At 34.8% G+C, this 22,037-nt stretch overlaps 3 protein-coding genes across 6 annotated transcripts; 1 reads left to right on the top strand and 2 right to left on the bottom strand.

The window, feature by feature from the left end:
* The first annotated feature begins 313 nt into the window (after window positions 1-313).
* LOC125831150 (CASP-like protein 5B1) lies at window positions 314-4,733 on the top strand. Its single transcript, XM_049510332.1, has 3 exons — window positions 314-595; window positions 2,421-2,553; window positions 4,292-4,733. Exons 1-3 carry the CDS (start codon window positions 465-467, stop codon window positions 4,487-4,489), a joined length of 462 nt encoding a protein of 153 aa, XP_049366289.1. The 5' UTR covers window positions 314-464; the 3' UTR covers window positions 4,490-4,733.
* Window positions 4,734-5,802: 1,069 nt separating this feature from the next.
* Window positions 5,803-12,108, bottom strand: LOC125831672 (ultraviolet-B receptor UVR8). 2 transcript variants are annotated; one of them, XM_049510850.1, is made up of 11 exons: window positions 11,843-12,108; window positions 10,431-10,504; window positions 10,261-10,345; window positions 9,499-9,618; window positions 9,174-9,407; window positions 8,781-9,020; window positions 8,457-8,500; window positions 7,701-7,883; window positions 7,290-7,380; window positions 6,492-6,535; window positions 5,803-6,392 (listed from the first exon to the last, which is right to left on the bottom strand). In XM_049510850.1, the coding sequence occupies exons 1-11, from the start codon at window positions 12,063-12,065 to the stop codon at window positions 6,270-6,272; spliced, it is 1,461 nt and encodes a 486-aa protein (XP_049366807.1). In that variant the 5' UTR covers window positions 12,066-12,108; the 3' UTR covers window positions 5,803-6,269. The 2 variants fall into 2 exon arrangements, with proteins under 2 accessions (XP_049366807.1, XP_049366808.1); XM_049510851.1 differs by having other exon boundaries at window positions 9,174-9,390; window positions 9,536-9,618; window positions 11,843-12,087.
* A 3,332-nt stretch (window positions 12,109-15,440) lies between these two features.
* Window positions 15,441-20,428, bottom strand: LOC125831320 (BTB/POZ and MATH domain-containing protein 3). Of its 3 annotated transcripts, none has more exons than XM_049510518.1 (4): window positions 19,927-20,428; window positions 17,844-18,192; window positions 16,935-17,205; window positions 15,441-15,932 (listed from the first exon to the last, which is right to left on the bottom strand). In XM_049510518.1, exons 1-4 carry the CDS (start codon window positions 20,310-20,312, stop codon window positions 15,712-15,714), a joined length of 1,227 nt encoding a protein of 408 aa, XP_049366475.1. In that variant the 5' UTR covers window positions 20,313-20,428; the 3' UTR covers window positions 15,441-15,711. The 3 variants fall into 3 exon arrangements, with proteins under 3 accessions (XP_049366475.1, XP_049366477.1, XP_049366478.1); XM_049510520.1 differs by having other exon boundaries at window positions 15,708-15,932; window positions 16,909-17,205; window positions 19,927-20,398; XM_049510521.1 differs by having other exon boundaries at window positions 15,802-15,932; window positions 16,895-17,205; window positions 19,927-20,398.
* Between the last annotated feature and the right edge of the window lie 1,609 nt (window positions 20,429-22,037).

Raw genomic sequence — 22,037 nt, 5'->3', positions numbered from 1 at the left:
TATTTTACAGAAAAATAGCCCATAGTCATTTAGAACTTGTATACTAATCGACATCGTTATATCACTAATGCCGTGTTCAACACACTCACATTGCCATGTATTATTGAATTTCGTTGTCAAAAAATTATACTTTATACTATTTCGTTATTATATTGTATATAATATTTCAATGGGGAATAAAATATAAATGAGAACAAATATTCTTTGTGTTGAAAATAAAATAGTATCAGTCGGAGCAGTCATACTCAAGTTGTTCTTGAAGACCTTGCGAACATATCCCTTTGTTACTCCATTTTTTTTTTCCTTTTTTGTGGATTCGAACTGTACTAGTAATCAATACCCATAAAAAAATCAACATCAATTTGATCTCGGATCTAGGGTTCTAGTTTTGTAAAGGAGTGTGTATGTGATTTTGTGGTAAATGAACAAGCAGTTGTAGAGAGAGAGAGAGAGAGGGAGAGAGGATGAAGGAGTTGTTTGGGGGTCCAGGGAAAGTGAGTGGGTTGGTATTGAGAATGGGTCAGTGTTTATTTGCTGCTGCTTCTATGGTTGTAATGGCCTCTTCTCATGGTTTCGCCACTTGTACTGCTTTCTGGTATTTTCTCCCTCTCTTTCTCTTTCTCTTACTATTTGGATAAAATGAACTGATTTGTGATGGGTTTATTGGAGGGGCGGAGATAGGTAGGACTAAGGAGGTTCATCCTCAGAAAATTACACTGTTTATATAAATTGTTTTTTTTTAAAAATATATGTATAGTTTTCGGCCTCATCGTATATTTACTTGTTTCAAATAGCGAAAATCCTAGCTCCGACACTACCCTCTCCAGACTGCAGTTTTGGGAATACACTGGGTATGTTGTTGTTGATGATAAAAGGAAGTGGAATAGATTGAAGTGGGTGTGAAAATGCACACATAAACACATACATATATATGGGGCTATGTTTATATATTGAAGTGGGTGTGGTAATGCACACAAACACATACAAATATATGGGGCTATATTTATGGATGCTTTTTTTTTGTTGTTGTTGGGAGTTTTAGTGTTTAATTTGTGAAAGTGATGTTTACAGTTCCAGTTTTTGTGCTGCATTAAACATTTTGTTATTGGTTACCTTTCTTTGGATGGGTGAAGGGGGCTCTTGTTAGTTAGTTTCATCAGACCTAGCAAAGCGTCATTCAATCAATCTGAGCTAAAGATTACATTACTTTGGTAAACGTTGGTGCTAATGCCAAATTTTGGTAGTTTGTAGATTTAGGGTGTAGTTGGTATGAAGGAAATGTTTTCCTAGGAAAAAAGAATTCTTGATAAGTGGCATTCTTACTTATTTTCTAGTGTTTGTTAAGTAAATAGAAAATATTGTACCAAGAGCTTGGTGGGGTAGTGGGAGATGAAGGGTTTGGGTGAGTTCAGGGTGTTGTAAGGTGGGGGAGGAGGAGAGGGGGAGGGGGTGGGGGTGGAGATAATAAGCAAATGCCACTTCTGGAACTTATTTTCTCTGATTCCACCAGGGAAGTCATTTTCCTAATTTTTGAGGAACTTGTTTTCCTTGAGAAAAAATATTTTCCAAGACATTTGATCAATCAAAAATGGGGAAGTTGATAAACATTTCTGGAAAATGTTTTCCTCCTTATCAAACACACCCTTATTGGAAAAATTATAATCCATAGGGTATTATAGCATGAGAGAACATGCCTTATCTATCCGCAGTTGCTGAACTTTTCCTCTGTAATCGTTCAACATATTCATATCCTCCTTTCAGTTTTCTCTCCGTAAAAACAAAGTTGTGTCCCTTTGAATGCTGAAGGTTTCAGTCTTTGGCTTCAAGTCATAATTTGCTCTCCAAATATTGGAAAAACACATTTGTTTTCGAACTTGGACTCTGACTACATGAGAGCCTGATTTCATGGATTAAATGCATTTATATTCCTTAGCGATGGTAGCCTTCAGTAATCAGTCTAGCAGGATTTTCCATCTATCGGACCAAATTAATTATTAGCTACAATTCGATAGTAGGTTAACTTGCCTCACCTTTGAGAAACTGTAATAGTTCTCGCTGTACTTTAAAGAGTGATTTGAATTGTTGTTATTGAACACTTAGGAAATCCATTATAGGCTAAGATTTCTGACTAGTTGCTTCTGAAAGTATTAGTCTGTTGTCCATTAGTATTTTCCAGTATGTTTAGCAACTTTCCTATTGTTTCTTTCTTTTTACTATCTTTGGTTCTGTTCTCATATTAATTTTCTTTTCAAATCATGACTTTCTAGCTGAACGCTCTTTCTTAGCAGTAAAGTTGCTTTGCCTTTGACAATTTGCTAAGTGAAATGCATTCAGTTTCATGTAGTAACTTCTGTCTCTTATGTTGTTCGATAAGATTATAGTTGTGCTCATGCTCTAACTACATGATTTTCTTGGTTCAGCTATTTAATTGCAGCAATGGGGCTGCAAGTAATATGGAGCTTCTCACTTGCCTGCTTGGATATTCATGCCTTAAGATTGAAAAGAGATCTAAGGAATTACGTCTTTTTGAGCTTGCTTGTAATCGGTGATTGGGTAATCTTCTCCTTTCTATTTTCTATTTTATGCATAGATGCTTATCAGTGGGTAATCTTTTAGCATTCACGCCAATTAGGTGAGAAGTGTTGTATATATATTCCTTTTCTAGTTTATCAGTATAAGAACTTACTTCGAAATACATCAACATTCCCACTCAAAGGAAAAGAAAAAATTATGTGTGTGCACGGTGGTGATACATGCAACTGTTATAACCTAAAGATGACTTTATGTGTCTGAGTTTAGAAAACTTTCCAAGTATAATGGGAATTAATTGATGAAAGCTCCTAAATTCAAAGACGGAATCATCTTTTCCAATTATAAGGAGGCTGTAAGCTAGTTAGCAGTGTCAGCAGCTGTTTTAGCACACAACAACTGAATAGCAACTCCTAAGACAAGCATAGTAAAGCAGGATCAGGATTACATGAAATATACCATCATTAGGGAGACCAGAGTAAATTTTTGGATACTAAGTTTTAGCACTTGACCTGTACAAGTAGTAGAAACTAGCAAACCAGTCTATATAGGTTATATATGAAATGTGATAATGTCTTTTCTCTCTTCAATATGTTTATTTATATCTTTAGTATGTAGTACTATTATTCCCTTTTGCTTTAACACGTCATGTCGCACTTCTCTTTAAAAAAAAAAGCACCTCATATCGCTCATGAAGATCCAAGGTTGTATCCATTCCATCAAGCTTGTTGGAGTCAAAAGAGCCAACTTCATTGATTTGTTATGAGATAGAGAACAGACTTATGGTTAATGTGAGTTCCACCTACCATCACACATCATTTCTATGTTTCCCTGTCCTGAATGTGTGTCTAAATTTCTAATACCATTCGGTTTACCCATAGCACTGGAATAAGATACACTATGAACATGTTTTATGGATATTGTAGCTTGATTAATACATGACTAGGAATGGTTGTGGCATATCCTTTTTTGAATCATGTGTCCTTTTTTGGATTCAAAGAAATTATTAAGTTATCCTTATTAAAATGCTTTGAACCGAGGGTCTATTGGAAACAACCTCTCTAGTCTCTACCTCACAAAGGTTGGGTTATGGGTGTAAGGTCTCGTACACCTCCACTCTCTGCAGACCCCACGTGTGTATACTGGGTATGGTGTTGTTGCCATTAATGTATGCCTTTAAAAGGTCTCATATCAGGGGAAGAAGTTATGGTTTCTGGTAACTGCACTAATAATAGACCTTTTGAGAGTGACTAGTAAAATGATGTTGCTCACTCTAGTCTTGCATATATGAGCTTCTAGGAAAGAAAATTGGAATGCTTTCCCAATTGTTGAATCTTTTGAGAGTAGATACCGGAACATTACATAAAATTAACATGGAGATGCATCATATCTAATCCAACTGCTCTATTCATTTGATCAGAATAAGCTGTGTGCTAAAGGAAAGCCAATTCTGGCTAAACCAAAATAATGCTACTTCACTCAATTATCATCCTATGTTATCCTATACTCTACGCATCAGCATAGGTAGTTTTAGACAAGTCAATGTAGTGCTGATTGTTGACTTCCTTAAAGTGAAGTAAAATCCTTTTGATTAGCCGGTTTCCAAGAGGGAGAAGGTCTTATGGCACTCTTAGGGCATACTACTAATCGGTTATTTAAAAAGAAAAGACTCCTCTTATGTTAAATAAGACTATAGCTTATCTTTTGCATGTAATTTCTGGACATATTTTGCATTCATGTTGTAAATATTATCATGATGCAGGTGACAGCCATTTTATCACTTGCTGCTGCATGCTCATCAGCCGGCGTGGTAGTTTTGATCATTAAAGATACAAATATGTGCAAATCCACCCCTAAGCTGTCCTGCCATATGTTTCAAATTTCAGTAGCTTTGGCTTTCATCTCATGGTTCTTCCTTGCCATTTCTTCCTGCGTCATGTTTTGGCTCGCGGCCTCTTGATTAAGGTCCCTTCACCCCATGCTACCACGTATTCATATGGTGATGTGAATATTATTGACTTTGAGAACTTATGTACAGGAAGTAGTAACTATGTTTTTCCTTTAGTGGCTTGTTTTGAGGTTCATCATATCTGGCAATGAACTTCTTCTCATTAAAACCATTTTTTTTGGTTGTGTAATACAAAGTGTATGCCATGGATTCATGAAGTAAGATGTCATTCAAGATTATCTTTCATTGCTTTTGACATGATTTTTGACATCTTAATTCATAAACAAATTCACTTGCCTTGTTATTTCTAATCAATCGAAGAGTAAACACATAAATTGATGATATCTTCTTGAAGACACACACAAAAACCATTATAGATGTTGCATTTTGGTGCTAGGCCCAAGTGGAGAAACACTTTGTGTTCTCTACTTAGTCGTATCATAACATATGTGGTGCTTGCTTTAACCAAAAGAAAGGAACTTCAACGTGCCTTCTTTTCTATTGTATCGAAAATATCTCTACCTTCACAAAGTAGGAGGTTACGGCTGTGTACACATCACCCTCTATCCTCTCCAGACTCCACTCATGAAAGTACACTCAGTTATGTTGTTTTCCATGAGATGCAAGGAAACTTATCTTTAAACCACCTATGAAAAAGAAACTTTTTCCTTTGATGGTACTGTTTTTTAAAGATAACAAACTTTTCTTTTTTGGTGTTTGGATAATAACAGTCACAAAGTATTGGAATTCTCTCTCAAAACTGTAATTCTAAGAGCGGAGTTTGGAGATGATAGAATGTAAATAAACCTCCACAGAAGGAAAGTTGTTTATGATAAACCCTCAACTCAACAGAGGAGCATTTGAAGAATGATTACAAAAAAAACATGATAGCAAACAACAAGATACAAAATAAATGAAGCAATAAACAGTAACACATATTGGAGAATAAGAATATTGTAATAAGCTCCCTTATAAAGGGGCAAAGACAAATTAAAATTAACCACAAGTTAAATATGCATAACTAAATAATACAAGAATCAAAAAAAAAAAATCACAAACGTTTAATCGGCCAAAGATGCAATTATCCTTTCATTAAACTTTAAAGATCGATGATATAGTGTTGGGAGGAGGAGGATTTTCTAGGCCAAGTATTGTGCACTTCAATTTTTGCAGTACTGGCGTTTGTTGCCTACAACAACATATCCAGTGTTATCTCACAAGTGACGTTTGCCTGCCTGTGAGACATTAGTATATACATGCAAATAATATCAGCTTTGAACAGCTGCAAATAAACTTTGGCAGAAACTGTCAACTAAATGAAAAAATAAGAAAAAAGTAACTCAAACTTGCCCATAAAATTTTCAAACCACCATTATATACATGCACAAACTCTAAACATCAGAGACACAAGATTGATAAATTACAACAGTCTAACAACATCTGAACCCGAAAAGAGTACCCCCAAAAGCTATAATAGTTGCTGCTCTAACAAACAATACCAGAGTATCTTCGATACATCAGAAAATCCAGTAGCGAAGAGGATTTACACTGTATCCTAAATTGACATGACACGATAGGTAGACGATATCTTTCTTTGCATGTTGCTGCCTTGGTAGGATGACGATGACCACCTTATTCTTGCAACTAAAGAATTTGACTCCATGCTAGTATATATATATATGCAAGCAAACTACTATATGTACCATATGCATATATCATATCTTGAATAGAGAACCAAAGGCACCTAACCTAGCAAAACTGGTGAATTTGCATCAATAAGATGAGTAATAGTTCAAGTAGGTGATTCAGCTAGTAGAAGTGTGTGCCACCATCCACAAGCGACATTTATCGGTACATGACCATCCATTGAGACTTGGGATGGAATATTTCGATCGATCACGTCACCCAGTCCAAGCTGCACAAAGATGAATGAATTCATTTGTTCATTAGCTCATAACCACTTGTATAATGCCAAACAATTGAACTTAACAAACTAGTGAACACCTATAGCTACCTGACCATACTTGTTCCACCCCCAGCAGAATACTTTGCTATCACCTTCATAAAACAAACAGGAGAAAGGTTATGAGCTTAACAAAAAAAAGAATACTCTCTAGAATGAACAACTGTTAAGACGTTAGTTGCTATACGTCCAAAAGATAGCTAATTGAGCAGCTTATCAGAACGATACAGTAAGCTAATTGAGCAGATATCTCAGCTATATATTTATGGCAGTTACATATCAAATCAAGAAAGTCAACCATGATGATACTAGTGCTTAAACCCCAAGTTATTGACCATAATAAAGAAAATGAATTTTGGAGAAAAAAAGGGTAATGTGCGCCTTCAGCCAATCAAGTTGAGGACCTTGTAGTAGCCCAAGCTTGTCCAATTTTAAGTTTTTACAAGTCCTTTGTTAATGTACATCAAGATTTATGCTACCATGGGTTGACCCCCATCAAGTCTACTCTATTGATCGATGAAAGGGGTCTCCTAAAAAATACATAACGACAAACAGAGAATCTGCTACATAGATATAGGCATTTGTTAGAGGTTTCTGAAACCGTTCACCAAAATATTCCACAGCAAAAATCATTTTCCCATTATCATATTCACTAGACTAATTAGCAGGCTGTGTTACATATCCGAGTATTCTTCAATATTGGAGTTTCTTTGACCCTATACTGACACGCTCATTTGTCACCTTAATGTTCATCTGATTAGCTCCATCAATTTACTGAAGCTTCTGATGAGTCTAAACATAGTATGTCTAGCAGGAGAAAAGTTTTTGAGACACAGATACGAGCCATACCTGTGACTACGGCAGTATGACGTGCTCCACATGATACAACTTTCACATGCATGTTTTCCAAACTTGGAGCATCCAGGAGCCGAGGTAGTGTCTGATATAGGTAAAAAGTAAAAGTTAACTCCTAGATTGTAAAAGATCTGCAGGAGTCTTGGTATAGTGAAATAACATAGGAAAGCTACTGAAGGGATAATGTCCTACTGTGCACTTATGTAAAGTTTATTGTGACAACCCTTACCAGAGGAAAATCCCCGGTCACTAAGAACTTTGCCAGTATTTCCAAGTAAGCAAGCCACACTTCTCCGTATGATATGTTACCCAGTTTTTGGAAGCCTCTCATATTAACAGTTGTGACAGTACTAACAGAGCTACAGGGTTGGATAGGAGGGAAAGAACAAAGGTTCAAAATTGTACCTCAGCCTGCTCGGTGCCAGTGCCTAACTGCCCAAATTGATTCCCTCCAAATGCATATACATCACCATCAGCAGAACTACATACAGTGTGCCAGAGCCCTGCTGCTACACTTTCTATCCTGATGCCAAGCAATGAAGATACACACGTGGGACTTAACTCATCATCTGTACTCCCTTGACCACACTGGAAAATGCAGCATCAATGCTTAATATACTATTTAATAAATAAAAGAATCCTATAATACATCAAAAGGGAACATATGAGTATATATTGTTGTAGGGAGGTCCTACAATTACCATTAATTTACTATGCCTTCCCAAGTTCATAGCACCTTAATGAAAATTCTCAATTCGAAATCAACGTCAGACATTGGCATAAGGAGCTCACAGAGTGGCTATTCCTTCTTCTTTCTCCTGTTAGGTGATATATATACACACACATTCTTTCTTATGGAAATCCATAAGTATTGTTGTGGTCAAGTTTCTAGTGTTCAAAAGATCATCGTGCTACAACATAGTGGATGCAAATTTCTTCAAGTTCAGTCCAATTGGGTTCAGAAGAAAATAATGCCATGAGATATGTTACTTTACTTTATACACATACGATGGATGTACACAACACATATGATGGATGTACGCATACGCGCGCACACGCAAAGAAAAAAATGTGGTTATTGTTTCATCAAGAATATAGCTTATTTTAAACAACTCCAGTGCTTAAATCCACTGTGCAATAGACTGATCCCAAGAAACTCACCTGTCCATACAATCCCCAACCAAAAGTTAACAGTGCTCCAGCATCTACCTTGAAATTCAGCAGCAACAAATTATAAGTAGAAATTATTGTAGAAGTAAATTATAGGACTGCAAGAGGGAAACTGTATATGATAATGTACCAATAGAGAACACATAGAAAGAGACAAAACATCAGTCATATGAAGAATGCACATGTATAGTCAACATGAAGTAGGCACATTGATTACTGATAATTAATGTTCATTGTAATAAGCAAGTGCTGAAATGTTAGTATAACCAACTGACCAAATATCCTAATAATCTTCCCAAAAACTAGAAAACGAACCTGTAATTACTGCACTGTGTCGGCCCCCACAGGCAATTCTCTTGATGTAATTCCCAGGAACTCTGAGGCCTTGTCCCTCTGACCCCGGACATCCATGAGAAAGGCCCATAGCTCTGTCTTTCCGCAAAGAAGAAGAATCAATGCATGGCACAGGATGTGGGGAGGACACCATTCGAATCCTGGAGCCTAGGCCAAGCTGTCCTTCCCCTCCATAGCCCCAACCCCACACTTGTCCTATATCTAAAAAAAGAAAAATGTTATTCTTCTTTGGAAAATCTTTGGCAATGTAACGGTATAATTCATAAAGGGCAATGTACACAAATGATGTTCCAGGAACGTAAAGACAATTGTATGATGCATCGAAGGAAGTTTATCCAAGACATACAAAATTACCTGATAATGCTAGTGTATGCCGCCCACCAGCTGCTACACTGACAATCCGCAGCCCTGGATTCAGTGTGACTAAACATGGCAATGCTGAGGGACCTTCATCACCTGGGGATGAACTCTCAGCTGGTTGCTTCACTGATGATACCCGTCTACGTTTTGCACCATCCTCTCCCCCTCTAGTCTCTATACCAGGTGCTGCTCCAACCTTGGATCTCGATCCCTGGGGGTGACGGCTTACTGTGATAAAGTTAATCTTCAAAATATTACTCTGTAAAATGTAAATAGCAGATTGTGCTTCTTTGTGACAGTGAAGCCAATCCAAAAATACCTTGCTGTGACGGGAATGAAGTCTGCCCGTCGCTTACCTCCTTGTCTACGGCTTGCTCCCCAAGAAACTTTCCAGAAGGAATGCATTCCTTCCACCCCCATGTATAAACTTCTCCAGTTTCTGCATTTAAGGTTTGAGTAGAATGTCATTCCAAGGTTCCATAAACACATTGGAATGAGGGATTATGAAAACAAACAAAAAGAGAACCTATAAATTATGGTAACAAATATACAAATATTAGAGGCCAGAGCTCACTAATCAGAAAAGAAATGGACATTGAGCCTAACTCAACCCCAAAAGTTAGTTCAAGGGGTGACGATTGCCAAGACCATGTAAGGAGACAAACAACTCATTCCTCAACCAAATGTGGGACACTTAACACCCTGCAACCCCTGCCAACCAGAGTATAGATAACATAACATAACTTAATGGCCCAACATCGGGAAATAAGATAACTGGGATGGATTTGACACTAATATCATGATAAAAAATGCACTTTAGGCCTAACTTAATCCTCAAATCTAGCTGAAGAGGTGACAAACAACCCATCCCTCAAGCAATGCGGGACACATAACATAGTCAATCCTATATCTTAGTCAACTTAGCAGAATTATGATTACCCTAATCCAGTGAAGGAGGAGAACATAATGGAAGTTGAAGTAGATGTACTTTCACATTTAAAAATCCCAAGTCACAAAATACACAAGCTTCAAGTTGCTCAAAGATTAGTGGCACCACTAACATTAACATTGCTTAGGATACCTGTAACAGCAACACAATGTGCCCAACCCGCTGCGGCTTTTACTATAGAAATTTCATCAGGAAGGGGAAAAGGCTCCGGAATTTCCTTCAAAAGTAAGAAATTGCATGTAAATTTAGATGTGTCATGTATAAGTAGTCATTAAGCTGAGTAAGCAAAGTTAGTGAATTACTCCATGTTTCCCTGATGTCACATAGCATTGTCCTAAATCATCAGTTGAACCCCATGTAATGATCTTTCCAGAATCTGATAAAGAGTAGTATAAAACAGCATAGTAGGTGCAATTTAGGTTAGTCAAGTAGCACAGATATAACAAGATGGGAAACCGTAAAGATGATTATTTTAAATCCAATTTAGGACTTAGTACTATGAAGACAAAAAAGAATTTCCAAGTTCTGCCACGAAGTAGTGTATCAGAAATTCACTGAAAACTAAAGTAAGTTCTGAGAAGTAATATCCAGTACAACCTTAGATGAAACAATCAGTTACTCCCCATCCTAATTTATGTGGCACTCTTTGCTTCATAAGAGCTAATTTGACTAATTTTTTAACCTAAATTGGATTAGATTAACTCAATATTTTAAAAATAAAATTTTGACATTCAAAAACTATATGAAAGGTGTTCTTTATCAAAAAAAAAAAAAAAACTATACAAAAGGTGTTGGTCAAATACATTTGAATTTTCGAGTAGTGAAAAGTGTCACATAAATTGGTGCAGAGTAAATACTATAAAATAATCCAAACTTTCTTTTCAAATAATATTCATGACTAAGCTTGTAAGCTGGTATGATCAGTTTATAAGCATTTTTTGGCTTATCTACACATTTGGTAAACATTAGAAGTGTTTATACACTAAAATATATTTTTTGATAACCATTACAAAAGACAAAATACCTAATGTAATCTTACAAGTGAGATCTGGGGAGGATAGGATGTACACAGACTTTACCCCTACCTTTTGTGGGATAGAGATATTATTTCTAATAGACCCTCTGCTCAAAAGGAAAATTTTCGACACAAGCTTACAAGAAAAATGTGATAGTAAAATACAAAGCAAATGAAACAACATATACTATTCTCCTTATGCTAGGGAGTTTCCACTTATCTTTAATCAGCTTTTTCACTATTTTACTCTTAATAATCCCCAAAATGCTCTTTTTGAAATTAAACTCCTGACTGCCTCTGCATTTCATTTTTGTTATTTATACAATTTAATGTAAGTAATATTTTTTTATAAAAGAATTACAAGGACATTTAATAGAACAAAAATGTATCAGCACTATTTTACCAAACACACCAAAAAATGTATCAGCACTATTTTACCAAACACCATAGTTTTACTAATTAATGTGAAAAGTTACTTGTAGAAATTAGTTATACTAATTTTACTAACGAAGTCATTTTCCTCATTTCAAAAAATTTGACGAATCAAACATGAGAAAATTGAAACATATTTTCTCCATTTACTTCTGTCAACATCACAAGCACAAGTATCCATAAAATTAATTGAGGTGCTCGTAAGCTAACCCGAACACATGCTCAATTGAAAACACAAAATCAAACTAAAATTAGAAGAAATATCACCTGAAATAGCCATAGCAAATCCACAACCACCACCACATACATCCTTCCATGAGTAATTTCCTGCATTAACAATCCCCTGCTGTGGAACTCCCACAACAATCGGAGACAACAACGGCGACCTCTGCGGCATAGCTCCCGGTAAATACCCCCACATATACACTAATTTCTCCTTCTCTATTACCTCCATTTTCATACTTCCTTCACCTAATTCACTTCCATTCATTCCCACAACTTCACAAAAATTGATGAAAATTCACTAACAATCTCAGATTTTTCTGCTCTGTGTTTGTTGGTGAAAATATTTGAAAGGTGACCTAAAGGTTTTTATGAGAGAAAAAAGGCGAATCAATTTCGAGCCAATGAGGATGCCACGTCGGATGCTGATGTGGCATTTAAGGACACGTGGCATGATATAGGCCGCTAAGATGATTTTGCGCCATTTAATTACAACCAAGAGTTGCCTCGAAGTTTCTGGAATTTCCGGCCTTACAAAACTATACCTTCCATAGACCATTTGAGTGCTTCATGGCGTGTTTCACCAATTGTTTGACACGTGTCCATGCTTTATTCGTCAATAATCATTATATTTACCACGTGTCAAATTACTGAGGTAGGTTCGGTTTTCAAGTTGTACCTCGTTTAGCCGTTAATTACTTAGATGCATGTATCACAGGATATTGAGATCAAAATTATGTGTAGTTTGTTCTAGATACACTGTATCAAAGTGGATTCACATGTATTTGAGATACATAACAAATCTCGCTCGTCACTCTCCTATGTATATGATATCTCAGATACATGTGAATCACACTAAATACGTACAGAATTACAGATAGTGGCGGAATTATTTTTTGTTGCTAGTGATCTTCGAACACGCGAGCACTACTGAAACCACTAGGTTATAACAGTTTCTTGTATTAAGTCCTAAAGATGTCTAAAATATGTTATTTAATCGTTTCATGTATCATTTTACTTGTATGTATGAATTATTATTTTTCTGATAAAGGGTGTCCAATTAGACACATGACAATCATGTAGCTACGTCGCTGATTGCAGATACAATATGTATCTAATGTGATTTACATGTATTTGAAATATTTGTTCTCACTCGCCTCCCTCTTCATCTCGCTCACCTCTCTTCCTATTTTATATACATACTTTCAACTAATTTGATTTATCGAATCTGTCACTCATAGCATGTTTAATCAAATTTTTAAGATATTAGTAATGTTTTATTTTAAAAAGTTAGAGAAGTTTAATCAAGTTCTCAAGAAAAATATTCCTTTCGATTTAATTTATTTGTTAAAATATTTTATTTTTTATGATAACAGTCAAAGTCAAGCACCGCCCCTACCGCCAAATTACTTTATTTGTCATGGAAATTAAGGCCACGTCTAAAGCAGAATGGTTGGTGAGAAAAAAGTGGGACTGTGGATTTTAGATTTTAATAATGGATTATCTTATTTGATTCTTAATTATTATTTTTATATATATTAGGTATTTAACACTCGTTTGGTACGAGGAATAAGGAATAGTGAATTTTTTATTAATTTTATGATGAGCTTATCTCATGTTTAATTGAGATAAAATCTTGAAATAACTAATTCCATTGTTTAATTATCTCGTAATTGTAATGTTATTTTTATCAACATTCATGATGAAAAAACAATTTTGGAATACTTTTTGACGAATGGATAACAATTCGTGATATCTTGGCCGTAAATAAAATTATTTTTGACGAATCGAACAAATTTAGCTTGCCCTTTAATTTATTTTAAACTTTATCCCATCAGAGCGAGCGAGCTTGCTCAAGTGGTTCAACTCCTCTACAATCAATCGACAGATTGAGGAATAAGTGAAAACATTATTGATTCTCGTGACGGAGTTGGTGGGTGGGAAAGAAGGGCAATGAGCAGTCCATTGAGTTGATGTTGACAATGGCTGGATCAGTGGGCCTATATTCACCTACTGGCCCAAATAGATGAATGAAAACCTAATAGGCCCAATGATTTCAAGACTATAAATAGACAAAACAAAGCCCACATTGTTAGCAAGTGGCGTTGAGGTTACGGATCCGTAATGCCACATGATCATAACATAACATTTTTTTTGCCTCAAAAAACATTGTGTGGTTGTTTTAGAGTTTAAACATCTTTGTAAGCAAATATCCTCCATCGTTTCGATTTATTTGTCTAGTTTTGATTTAACACAAGATTTAAGAAAATAAAAAAAGACTTTTTATATCTTGTAGTTTTAAACAAAAGATATATTAGATGTATTGGTTTTCAACATGTTAGGTGGAAAGTTAGGATTAATGTGTTGTCAATAAAAGAAGAAGACATTCTTCATCAAAAGTTGACTAAAAATAAAATTAAGACAAACAAATTAAAATGAAGGGAGTAGCATATATTGATAAAAAAAATTTCTTTTCAATTCCGTCTTTAAAAAATAATTATCATGATAAATTTTTAGAATTCACAAATGAAATTTGTGACATTATTATGTCGTGATAATAATAACGTTTTTTTTTAATTAAAAAGGTTTTAGAAAAAAGGTTATTTGTGAATTTTAGGTGCACCAAATATCTTTTGAGGATTATTTTTCTTTGAAAACAAATAGGAAAAATTGATTTTTATTAAGAGATTTTAGGTTGTTCACTTTTTGTTAGTGAAAAACTTACAAGATAACAAAAAATACAAGATTACAATTGAAATAAAATGAAGAAACAGAAATATGCTAAACCAACACTTTTTTTATTTAAGAAAAGTACCTTGCGATTACGTTATTCAGACTCTTTAAAAATGGTAGCGAATACATATTGAATCCTTCCAACGTAATGCATTTTTAGAGAATTTGACATGAGTACGACATCAGGATCACGGGAATTATCATCGTAGGAGTCCAATGATTGGGCTTATTGGGCCATATAATATAATGATTGGGCCATAGAATCGAGTGGTTGAAGATCTGAAATATTTGGATCCGTGTGACAAATGGATTGTCAGTACGGAGTCCAATTTTGTGAGGACGACCCGTTTTTATGGCCCACTAATATTTTTTGAAGTTATGATTGGCAAAGCAAAGGGGATAGTTTTATTTTTATTTTTATTTTTCGATAAGAAAAAGACGTAGTATAATTATTGGTAGCGTTATTATAAGTAATATTCCAAAAAAAGCTGGCCTTTTAGATGTCCCAGTGCATATAATGGAATCGATAATTTTAAATCTCACTATTTCGATTATAAGATATCATTTTCTCCATCTCGTGGAACCACTAGGAGTTAATAATATTCAGCGTTTGTTTGGAAAAATAATAATTAAAGAGTGTTCGAAACCATTTTTTTTTTTTTTGCCAAACCATAATATTTTAGTTGCTTCTAAATTTTTTGAAAGATATGATAAACTAGGGTTTGACAACAACATATAAAATATAATCTTATAGGTTGGGTTTAGAGAGAGTGATGTGTATATAGTTTGAATCTATCTTGTGAACAAAACAATACTATTTCTATTCTAATACACCTTATTCATTCAATACAACAAACCAAACAAACGATAAAGAATAATGTCAGCATAACTAATTCCAACATTACTAATCGGAGAGAATTTTTTACATATTCATTCATATATTGCATCTCACATAAGCTGAAAGTATTGAAAGTTACAACTAGTAAACTTTCACTTCCCCACCTATCCTACCTTATGCTGTCTGAAATAACATATGAGGCTAACACCACAAGTTATCATGCAGATCACTAAAACTGTTCTCAAATCCAATAATAAGAAAACTATTCATTAGTTGAGTTCTCCATCAACACATTCTCAACCTAACTCTCATTGCACTTCAAAGGCTATACTACTACACAAGGTTACATCCTCCTCCTCACCCGCCTAACGGTAAGGTTAACAGAATCTGCTGCCGCGCCATCTGCAGCCAGATCTAGTCCAAAGATGCTGCTGCTGCTACTCCTTTTCTTGCTAGACGTCAGACTTGGCTTCTCATCGACGGATGCCACTGTTTCCAGCAGCTCTGACAACAGTAAGGGGCAGCTCTCTTCTAAGTGCTTGAATCCATCTTTCTGCATGACCACTGTTTAGTAAAAAAGAAATCAAACAATTCAGCAACTGCAAGAAAATAGCCCGGATAATTCCACAATACCTTATCCATGCTATAGCATATGCTTTAAAATATAGTGAATGACTGAATGTTTGCATGAAACCAAGAATCTGAAACAAAGTGGCACATACTCCTGTTCTAGTATTGGAAGGCCTCCCAGTTTTTCAAAATTCACCCCAATGATTTATAAGATCATAAACATAATGGATTGATACAAAAGAACATTCATAAAGCACTTCAATTACTCAAATTCCAATGAAGCCAGACTTCTCCACAATTAAAACAAACTTAGTATGACAAGAAAAGTTACTTATCAGTTATTATTATTGATTTATCATTTATCCAACATAACAATCACATTAACAGTGTCTGTATGATAAAGTGGCAGCAGATTATTGCTACTCTGTGCTATTTGCAACTTTGCCTAAAACAACTGACTTTTGTCTAGTACTACACATTGAATCATCAATCATGACTCCTTTTGTCAATTGGAAGTGCAAATTACTACACTAAATTTGAAGAAACCAAAACCACTCAAATATTCTCTCACATCTTCCAAGCTAGCCATCAACTAACTGATCAGGAAGCTCAGATCAAATAAGGAACCTCACTTGAGATACTCCGTTGACACGCTAACAGTGCATTTTGACCAAGGTAAAAAAGAAACTGCCTCAATGACGGATACCCATCTCTATAAACTTTAATCATTGGCAACCACGTTCAAGCTAAGACGATCAGATTCATACAGGAGCTGGGTCCTTAACAGGAGTATTTCAAGAGACTATTGCCAGTCTGGAAATTTACCAAAAGAGTACTTTTCCTGGCATCTACATTTAAACCGAAAAATAAATTTGCCACACAAACTTGACATGAACAAGCAGAGTTAAGAACGTGCTGTCGTTAAATTGACTAACAAAAACTAAAAATGACATAACCTGAAATGCCTCACCGCTCACATCTATGGAGAACACGCACCTCCCAAGTTTGTAGCTGCAAATTTCAAACAGATGGCCTTGAGTTGTGGGCATCGATGCTGCTCAGCAAGAGAAAGAGTTGTTGCCACAGTATCCACATTGACTTCTTCACACAATTTCGCCTCACATAACTCTTTCAACCTATCTAAACCAAATCGATCAGCTGCTGCCAATAGATGCTGCATCACTATCGTAGAAGTGCAAGTTGAAGTAGAGCCAGTAATTTCAATTAAATCTGGAAGCTCATCAGAATAAATGTACTGGAGCATAGCCTACATAACAAAATAAGTCCACCTTAATCATCTCAGCTTCTAAAAAAGGATCGTTATGTTAGCACAAGTAATATATATAGTTTAGATATAGAAAACAGCAGACAGAAACTGAAGTTGGAGAATCTAAGTGCAACACCATGACCGAAAACAAGAAGAGCCTGAGCATAAAACCTTAAGGAATGACACTGCTTAGCTAAATACTTGCTACCTTTAATGTTTTTCTCTTTGCCCTTAAAAAACTGACTGGCGCACAAGCAACTAAGAATACTAAGAACTATCTAAAACATAAAATTACCAGCTGAAGAAACAATGGTAAATTTATTTTTAAAAATGCTTTGTTTGCACAAACATTAGTGCTCTAACAACTTTAGATCAAATATTCTCATCATACTGCTACATGCTGATTCAGGAAAAAAAAAATCAAAAGTATTGGTACATGCTACTGCTTAATAATGAACAATGTAATATCTGATAAACCAGTTGCTTTCATCCCCACACATCACCCAAAAGAAAATTATATACACCAGTTGAACATCAAAGTTAAATTTGGAATGTGCCTAAAAGACCTTTCATCTCTCAGATTCTCCATTTTCCACACCTTCCTTTAATTATATATGTTTCCACCATGAACTAATTACCTTGAAGACTGAGGGTTCAATATCCTCAATTTCCAATTCGTCCGTTTTAGGATTCCCAAGAAGGCCAAAGAATTGGGCTCTAAACACAGGAGACCGAGCAGCAAGTATCAACTTATGACCTTTAAATGCCTCTTCTCCAACCCAGAAAACTATATCACAACCAAGTTCAGCATCCAGTAAGTATTTGAGACTTTGGCCCATGTCTGATGGTGGAATTGTAACACTATAATTTTTTGGGCCTTCAACACGAGTTCTGACAACTCCAACAGTACAGTGCATGGAAAGGCAATCATCCTTCAGGTAGTCAGACGTTTCTAAACTTGCTCTTCTAAAAAATCGTTTGTAACCCCTGAAATACAGACAAGATGTTCTCATAAAGACCAATAAAAGAAACAGTTCCAAAAGTATTTCAACACCTTGGATTCAAAAGGACATACAGTTCACCAACTAAAAAATCTGGTGAACTTTCTTGAGGCTCCTACTTGTTACTGAGTGTACCCACAATATATCAGATTCATTACCATATTTATAATCAAAACTTACCAGGTGCAAATGAAAAATTTCTTGCATCGACACACAATGTATGTATAGAAGGCAATTAGTACCAAATTAGTGGCGGATGCATCACAAATCTCTGGAATTAAAGCAATGGAGAGGAGATGGAAAGCAAAAAGGCAAATAGACACCACTCAAGGGAAAACTGAGTCAGGTAGCTGATCTCCACACATGAGGGTCAAATATCTTTCTTTTTTATAAGCAAGAAACCTGGCTGTGTCGACTCCTAGGACCAACTGCAACCTTCAAAACTCTGGAATAACGAGTCCTCCTTATAAGGCTTAGTTCACATGACGCATGACGCACGAGATATGATTACCTTGAGAAAGCACATTTGACAACTGATTCACAATCATTGACTTTCTTTTCTCTCTTTTATTGATAAGGTAAATGTTTATTAATTAGGTACGATGGTACACAATTGACAACTGATTCGCTCTCACTGAGGAATTAGGTCATTTTATTGGGCAGTTATTGATCTTTTTAAGTCTTGCAGAAGTATCTATAGCTAGCTTGGGAAGGATCTAGAGAATTTCACCATAGAGTTCACATCTTCTTCTTTGCTTAATCTTTAATTATGTTTATTATTGCATTATCTTGTATTTTTCATTTCTAGTATAAGTAGCTAAACCCACTAGCTGGGGTTGTAGACTCTTATGGCATTAATATGAATGAGTATTAGTTTAGATTTTGATTATCTACTTGTTTACATTCTTATTTGTCAATTTGGTGGTTGCAAATACTAGATTAAGCCGTACACATCTATTTCTTGCTTGGAAGAGTGGAAATTGCATTGGATTTTTGACAGGTGGTAAGGAATAGAATATATTAAGGAAATTTATGCTTGATAATGGAATCAAACTAGGAATAAAGAAATCCCTACTTGGGTCTATCAATTGTGTCTTAATATTTCTTTCTCTTTGAGTTCGGAAGAACTAGTAGGGATTAACTTGCTAGAGTTAAAAAATTCTAGTAGGTAGCTTTCAATTGAATCATAATCATCGTAAGATACTTATATCCATGCATAGCTATGCCATATTGAGGCTACAAGCCTACAACTCCAGTCCCTTTAATAAATAAACAACAAGTCACATTTTCTTGCATTCCTATCTTAGAAAATAGTCTAGTTTAAGATTTAATTACTTAATCACTCTTTTATTTGAAGAAAACTAAAGAAATTCACAAATTTGCATACTCTTCGACACTTTGACTCACACCTACTCCTCATGGGATCGACCCCAACCTTTGTTGGGTTTATTGTTTCTATGACCGTACTACACAGGCTCAAGTAAAACATACAAAATCAGGTATGATTACCAGGAACCAAAGATCAAATTCAATAAAAATCATGATTAGACACCTTTTACACCTACAATCAACCTACAAGAACTATCCAGAATAGGGAATCGAATACAATTCAAAACCCTAATTGCACAATTTTAAGCCCTAACACGAACACAAACAACAATTTCCAATCTTCAACACATAGCTAACAATTAATCAACAAAATAAACATTAGAAAACATACCACATGCTTCCTCTATATTTCAAAGTATAAGGTCCACTTTCCAATGCCCGATCAAAATGGCTATGAACTTTATGTTTCACTTTTCCACTCTGATCCAACATCGTCAACTCAAACAACGCCCTAACATCTGTTCCTTCGCTAGCCAATGCTATAAAAACAGACACATACATGGAAGAATCCTCTATGTTTTTACCATCTGGGTAGAAATAAATTGCCCAATCATACCCACCAACGGTGAAAATGTCGCTAGATATGTACTTTCCAGGTCCCATTCCTTTGGCCAAAGAGTAACCCCTGATGGTAAAATGGTGAGACCCATTCACCGTTTCGTTTACAGACTTGGATGATGAATCGTTTCCGGCACGGTCGATGGAAATTTGGTTCATTTCATCGGAATTTGAAAGAGAATTTGGGGAATTGAAGGAAACCCTAAACGGAAAATTGAAAATTGCGGAAGCTTAACGATAAAGGAAAAGGGTAGAAAGAAGAAGAAAGAGATTTTAAGGTGAATTTATTTTGTTTTGGGAGGTTTTATAGGCTTTGGGATTTAGGCTTTGTTATTTTATTTGACCTTGTTATTAAATTTTTATTTATTTTTTTAAATTTTTCTTTTAATAATTTTTTTACAAAAAAATAAATAATACTTAGATACGGTATATTTAGAACAAATTACACCAAAAATATATTTAGACGCATATCTAAAATAAATTACACCGAGAATGTATTTGAACGCCAAAAATCTGATAAGATTCATAATATTGCAAAGTAGAGTATATTTAAATAATTAAGTCCTAAATTAGTGAGATCTTTGTAAGTTTCTCAATATTAATACAACAACAATAACATATTTTGGTCATTAATGAACGGGTAATGTTTTATTTTAGTCCTTATTATATTTCACTTGATTGAAATGATCCTTAATATATAACAAAGAGTGTTAATTATCCATTAAGTACCATTTCAATCAAGTAAATGCATTAAGAACCAAAATGAACACCTCTTGTTATACATTAAAGATCATTTGACTCAAGTGAAATTTATTAAGGACAAAAATGAACAACTTTATTAAATATTAAGGACCATTTCAATCAAGTAAATAGATTAAAATAAAGCATTGACACATACATTAAGGACCGTTTTGGTAATTTTCTCCAATGAAATACCACAAGTGAGAATTGAGGAGGATAAAGTGTAAACAAACCTTATCAATATATCTCGTGGAGGTAGAACTACTGTTACCAATAAATCTTTGGCTCAAGTGCAACGATTTTAGGTACAAAGAAGAATAAAATAGAGACAAAATACAATAACTAATAATGGAAATAGTGCAAAATCTAGAAAAAAAAACTATAAACAACAATAAAATAGTGTAGTAGCTATAACAAAATCTTAATACTAGCATAATTAATTTAATAAATAATATTTTTTAACGGAAGTATCAAATTAGTATGGCCAAGTAAATTAAAAGGTAGAAGATATTATATGAAAAGAAAACATTAATCTGACTTTATGTTGGCAGTGGGGTTGAAAGTCTAGTGTTATTCTAGCTTTATTTAAGCTAGAATAAATTAGTAAGTATTTTTGCTAAGATATAATTTGTGTTTGATTATTCATTTTAAAAAATATTTCTAAATAATAATTAATATTTGATCAATTTAAAAAAAAAGTATTTCTAAAAATACAAAGAGAAGCTATTTTTCTCATCTTCTCAAAAATATTTTTTGTTTTTACTCAAAAAAAAATTCTTCTCTTAAAAACTTGATAACAATAAATAAAACACTTTTTTTAAAAGAAAAAAAATTACTTCAAGACTTTGAAGACATTTGATCAAATAAGCTATAAATCTCTTTGGCACATCTCAACAACAAACAACAACATACCCAGTGAAATCCCACTAGGTGGGGTCTGGGGAGGATAGAGTGTACGCAGACCTTACCACTATCTCGAGGAGGTAGAGAGACTGTTTTTGGAAAACCCTCAGCTCAAGTACATCAAATCTAAGTGAAAGGAGAGAAATATATAAAACATAACATCCAATAAAGAAAATAGTGTATAATCAACAAATGAGACAATAACATCAAGAAAGTAATGTGAGAAGTGAAACGCAGTAA

The sequence above is a fragment of the Solanum verrucosum genome, unplaced genomic scaffold (assembly GCF_900185275.1).
Source record: "Solanum verrucosum unplaced genomic scaffold, falcon-dt-bn FXZP01000049.1, whole genome shotgun sequence".
NCBI classification, from domain to species: domain Eukaryota; kingdom Viridiplantae; phylum Streptophyta; class Magnoliopsida; order Solanales; family Solanaceae; genus Solanum; species Solanum verrucosum.
This window is presented reverse-complemented; position numbering and strand designations above follow the sequence as displayed.

Coding starts and splice junctions, on each gene's coding strand:
- LOC125831150 (XM_049510332.1), top strand. CDS start 465: ATGAAGGAGTTGTTTGGGGGTCCAGGGAAAGTGAGTGGGTTGGTATTG. Junction 596..2,420: donor GCCACTTGTACTGCTTTCTG/GTATTTTCTCCC, acceptor TTCTTGGTTCAG/CTATTTAATTGCAGCAATGG. Junction 2,554..4,291: donor TGCTTGTAATCGGTGATTGG/GTAATCTTCTCC, acceptor ATCATGATGCAG/GTGACAGCCATTTTATCACT.
- LOC125831320 (XM_049510518.1), bottom strand. CDS start 20,312: ATGAACCAAATTTCCATCGACCGTGCCGGAAACGATTCATCATCCAAG. Junction 18,193..19,926: donor AAATATAGAGGAAGCATGTG/GTATGTTTTCTA, acceptor TCTGTATTTCAG/GGGTTACAAACGATTTTTTA. Junction 15,933..16,934: donor TGCAGCTACAAACTTGGGAG/GTGCGTGTTCTC, acceptor TTTACTAAACAG/TGGTCATGCAGAAAGATGGA.
- LOC125831672 (XM_049510850.1), bottom strand. CDS start 12,065: ATGAATGGAAGTGAATTAGGTGAAGGAAGTATGAAAATGGAGGTAATA. Junction 9,408..9,498: donor TTCATTCCCGTCACAGCAAG/GTATTTTTGGAT, acceptor ACTTTATCACAG/TAAGCCGTCACCCCCAGGGA. Junction 7,381..7,700: donor CTGGCACCGAGCAGGCTGAG/GTACAATTTTGA, acceptor TACCTATATCAG/ACACTACCTCGGCTCCTGGA.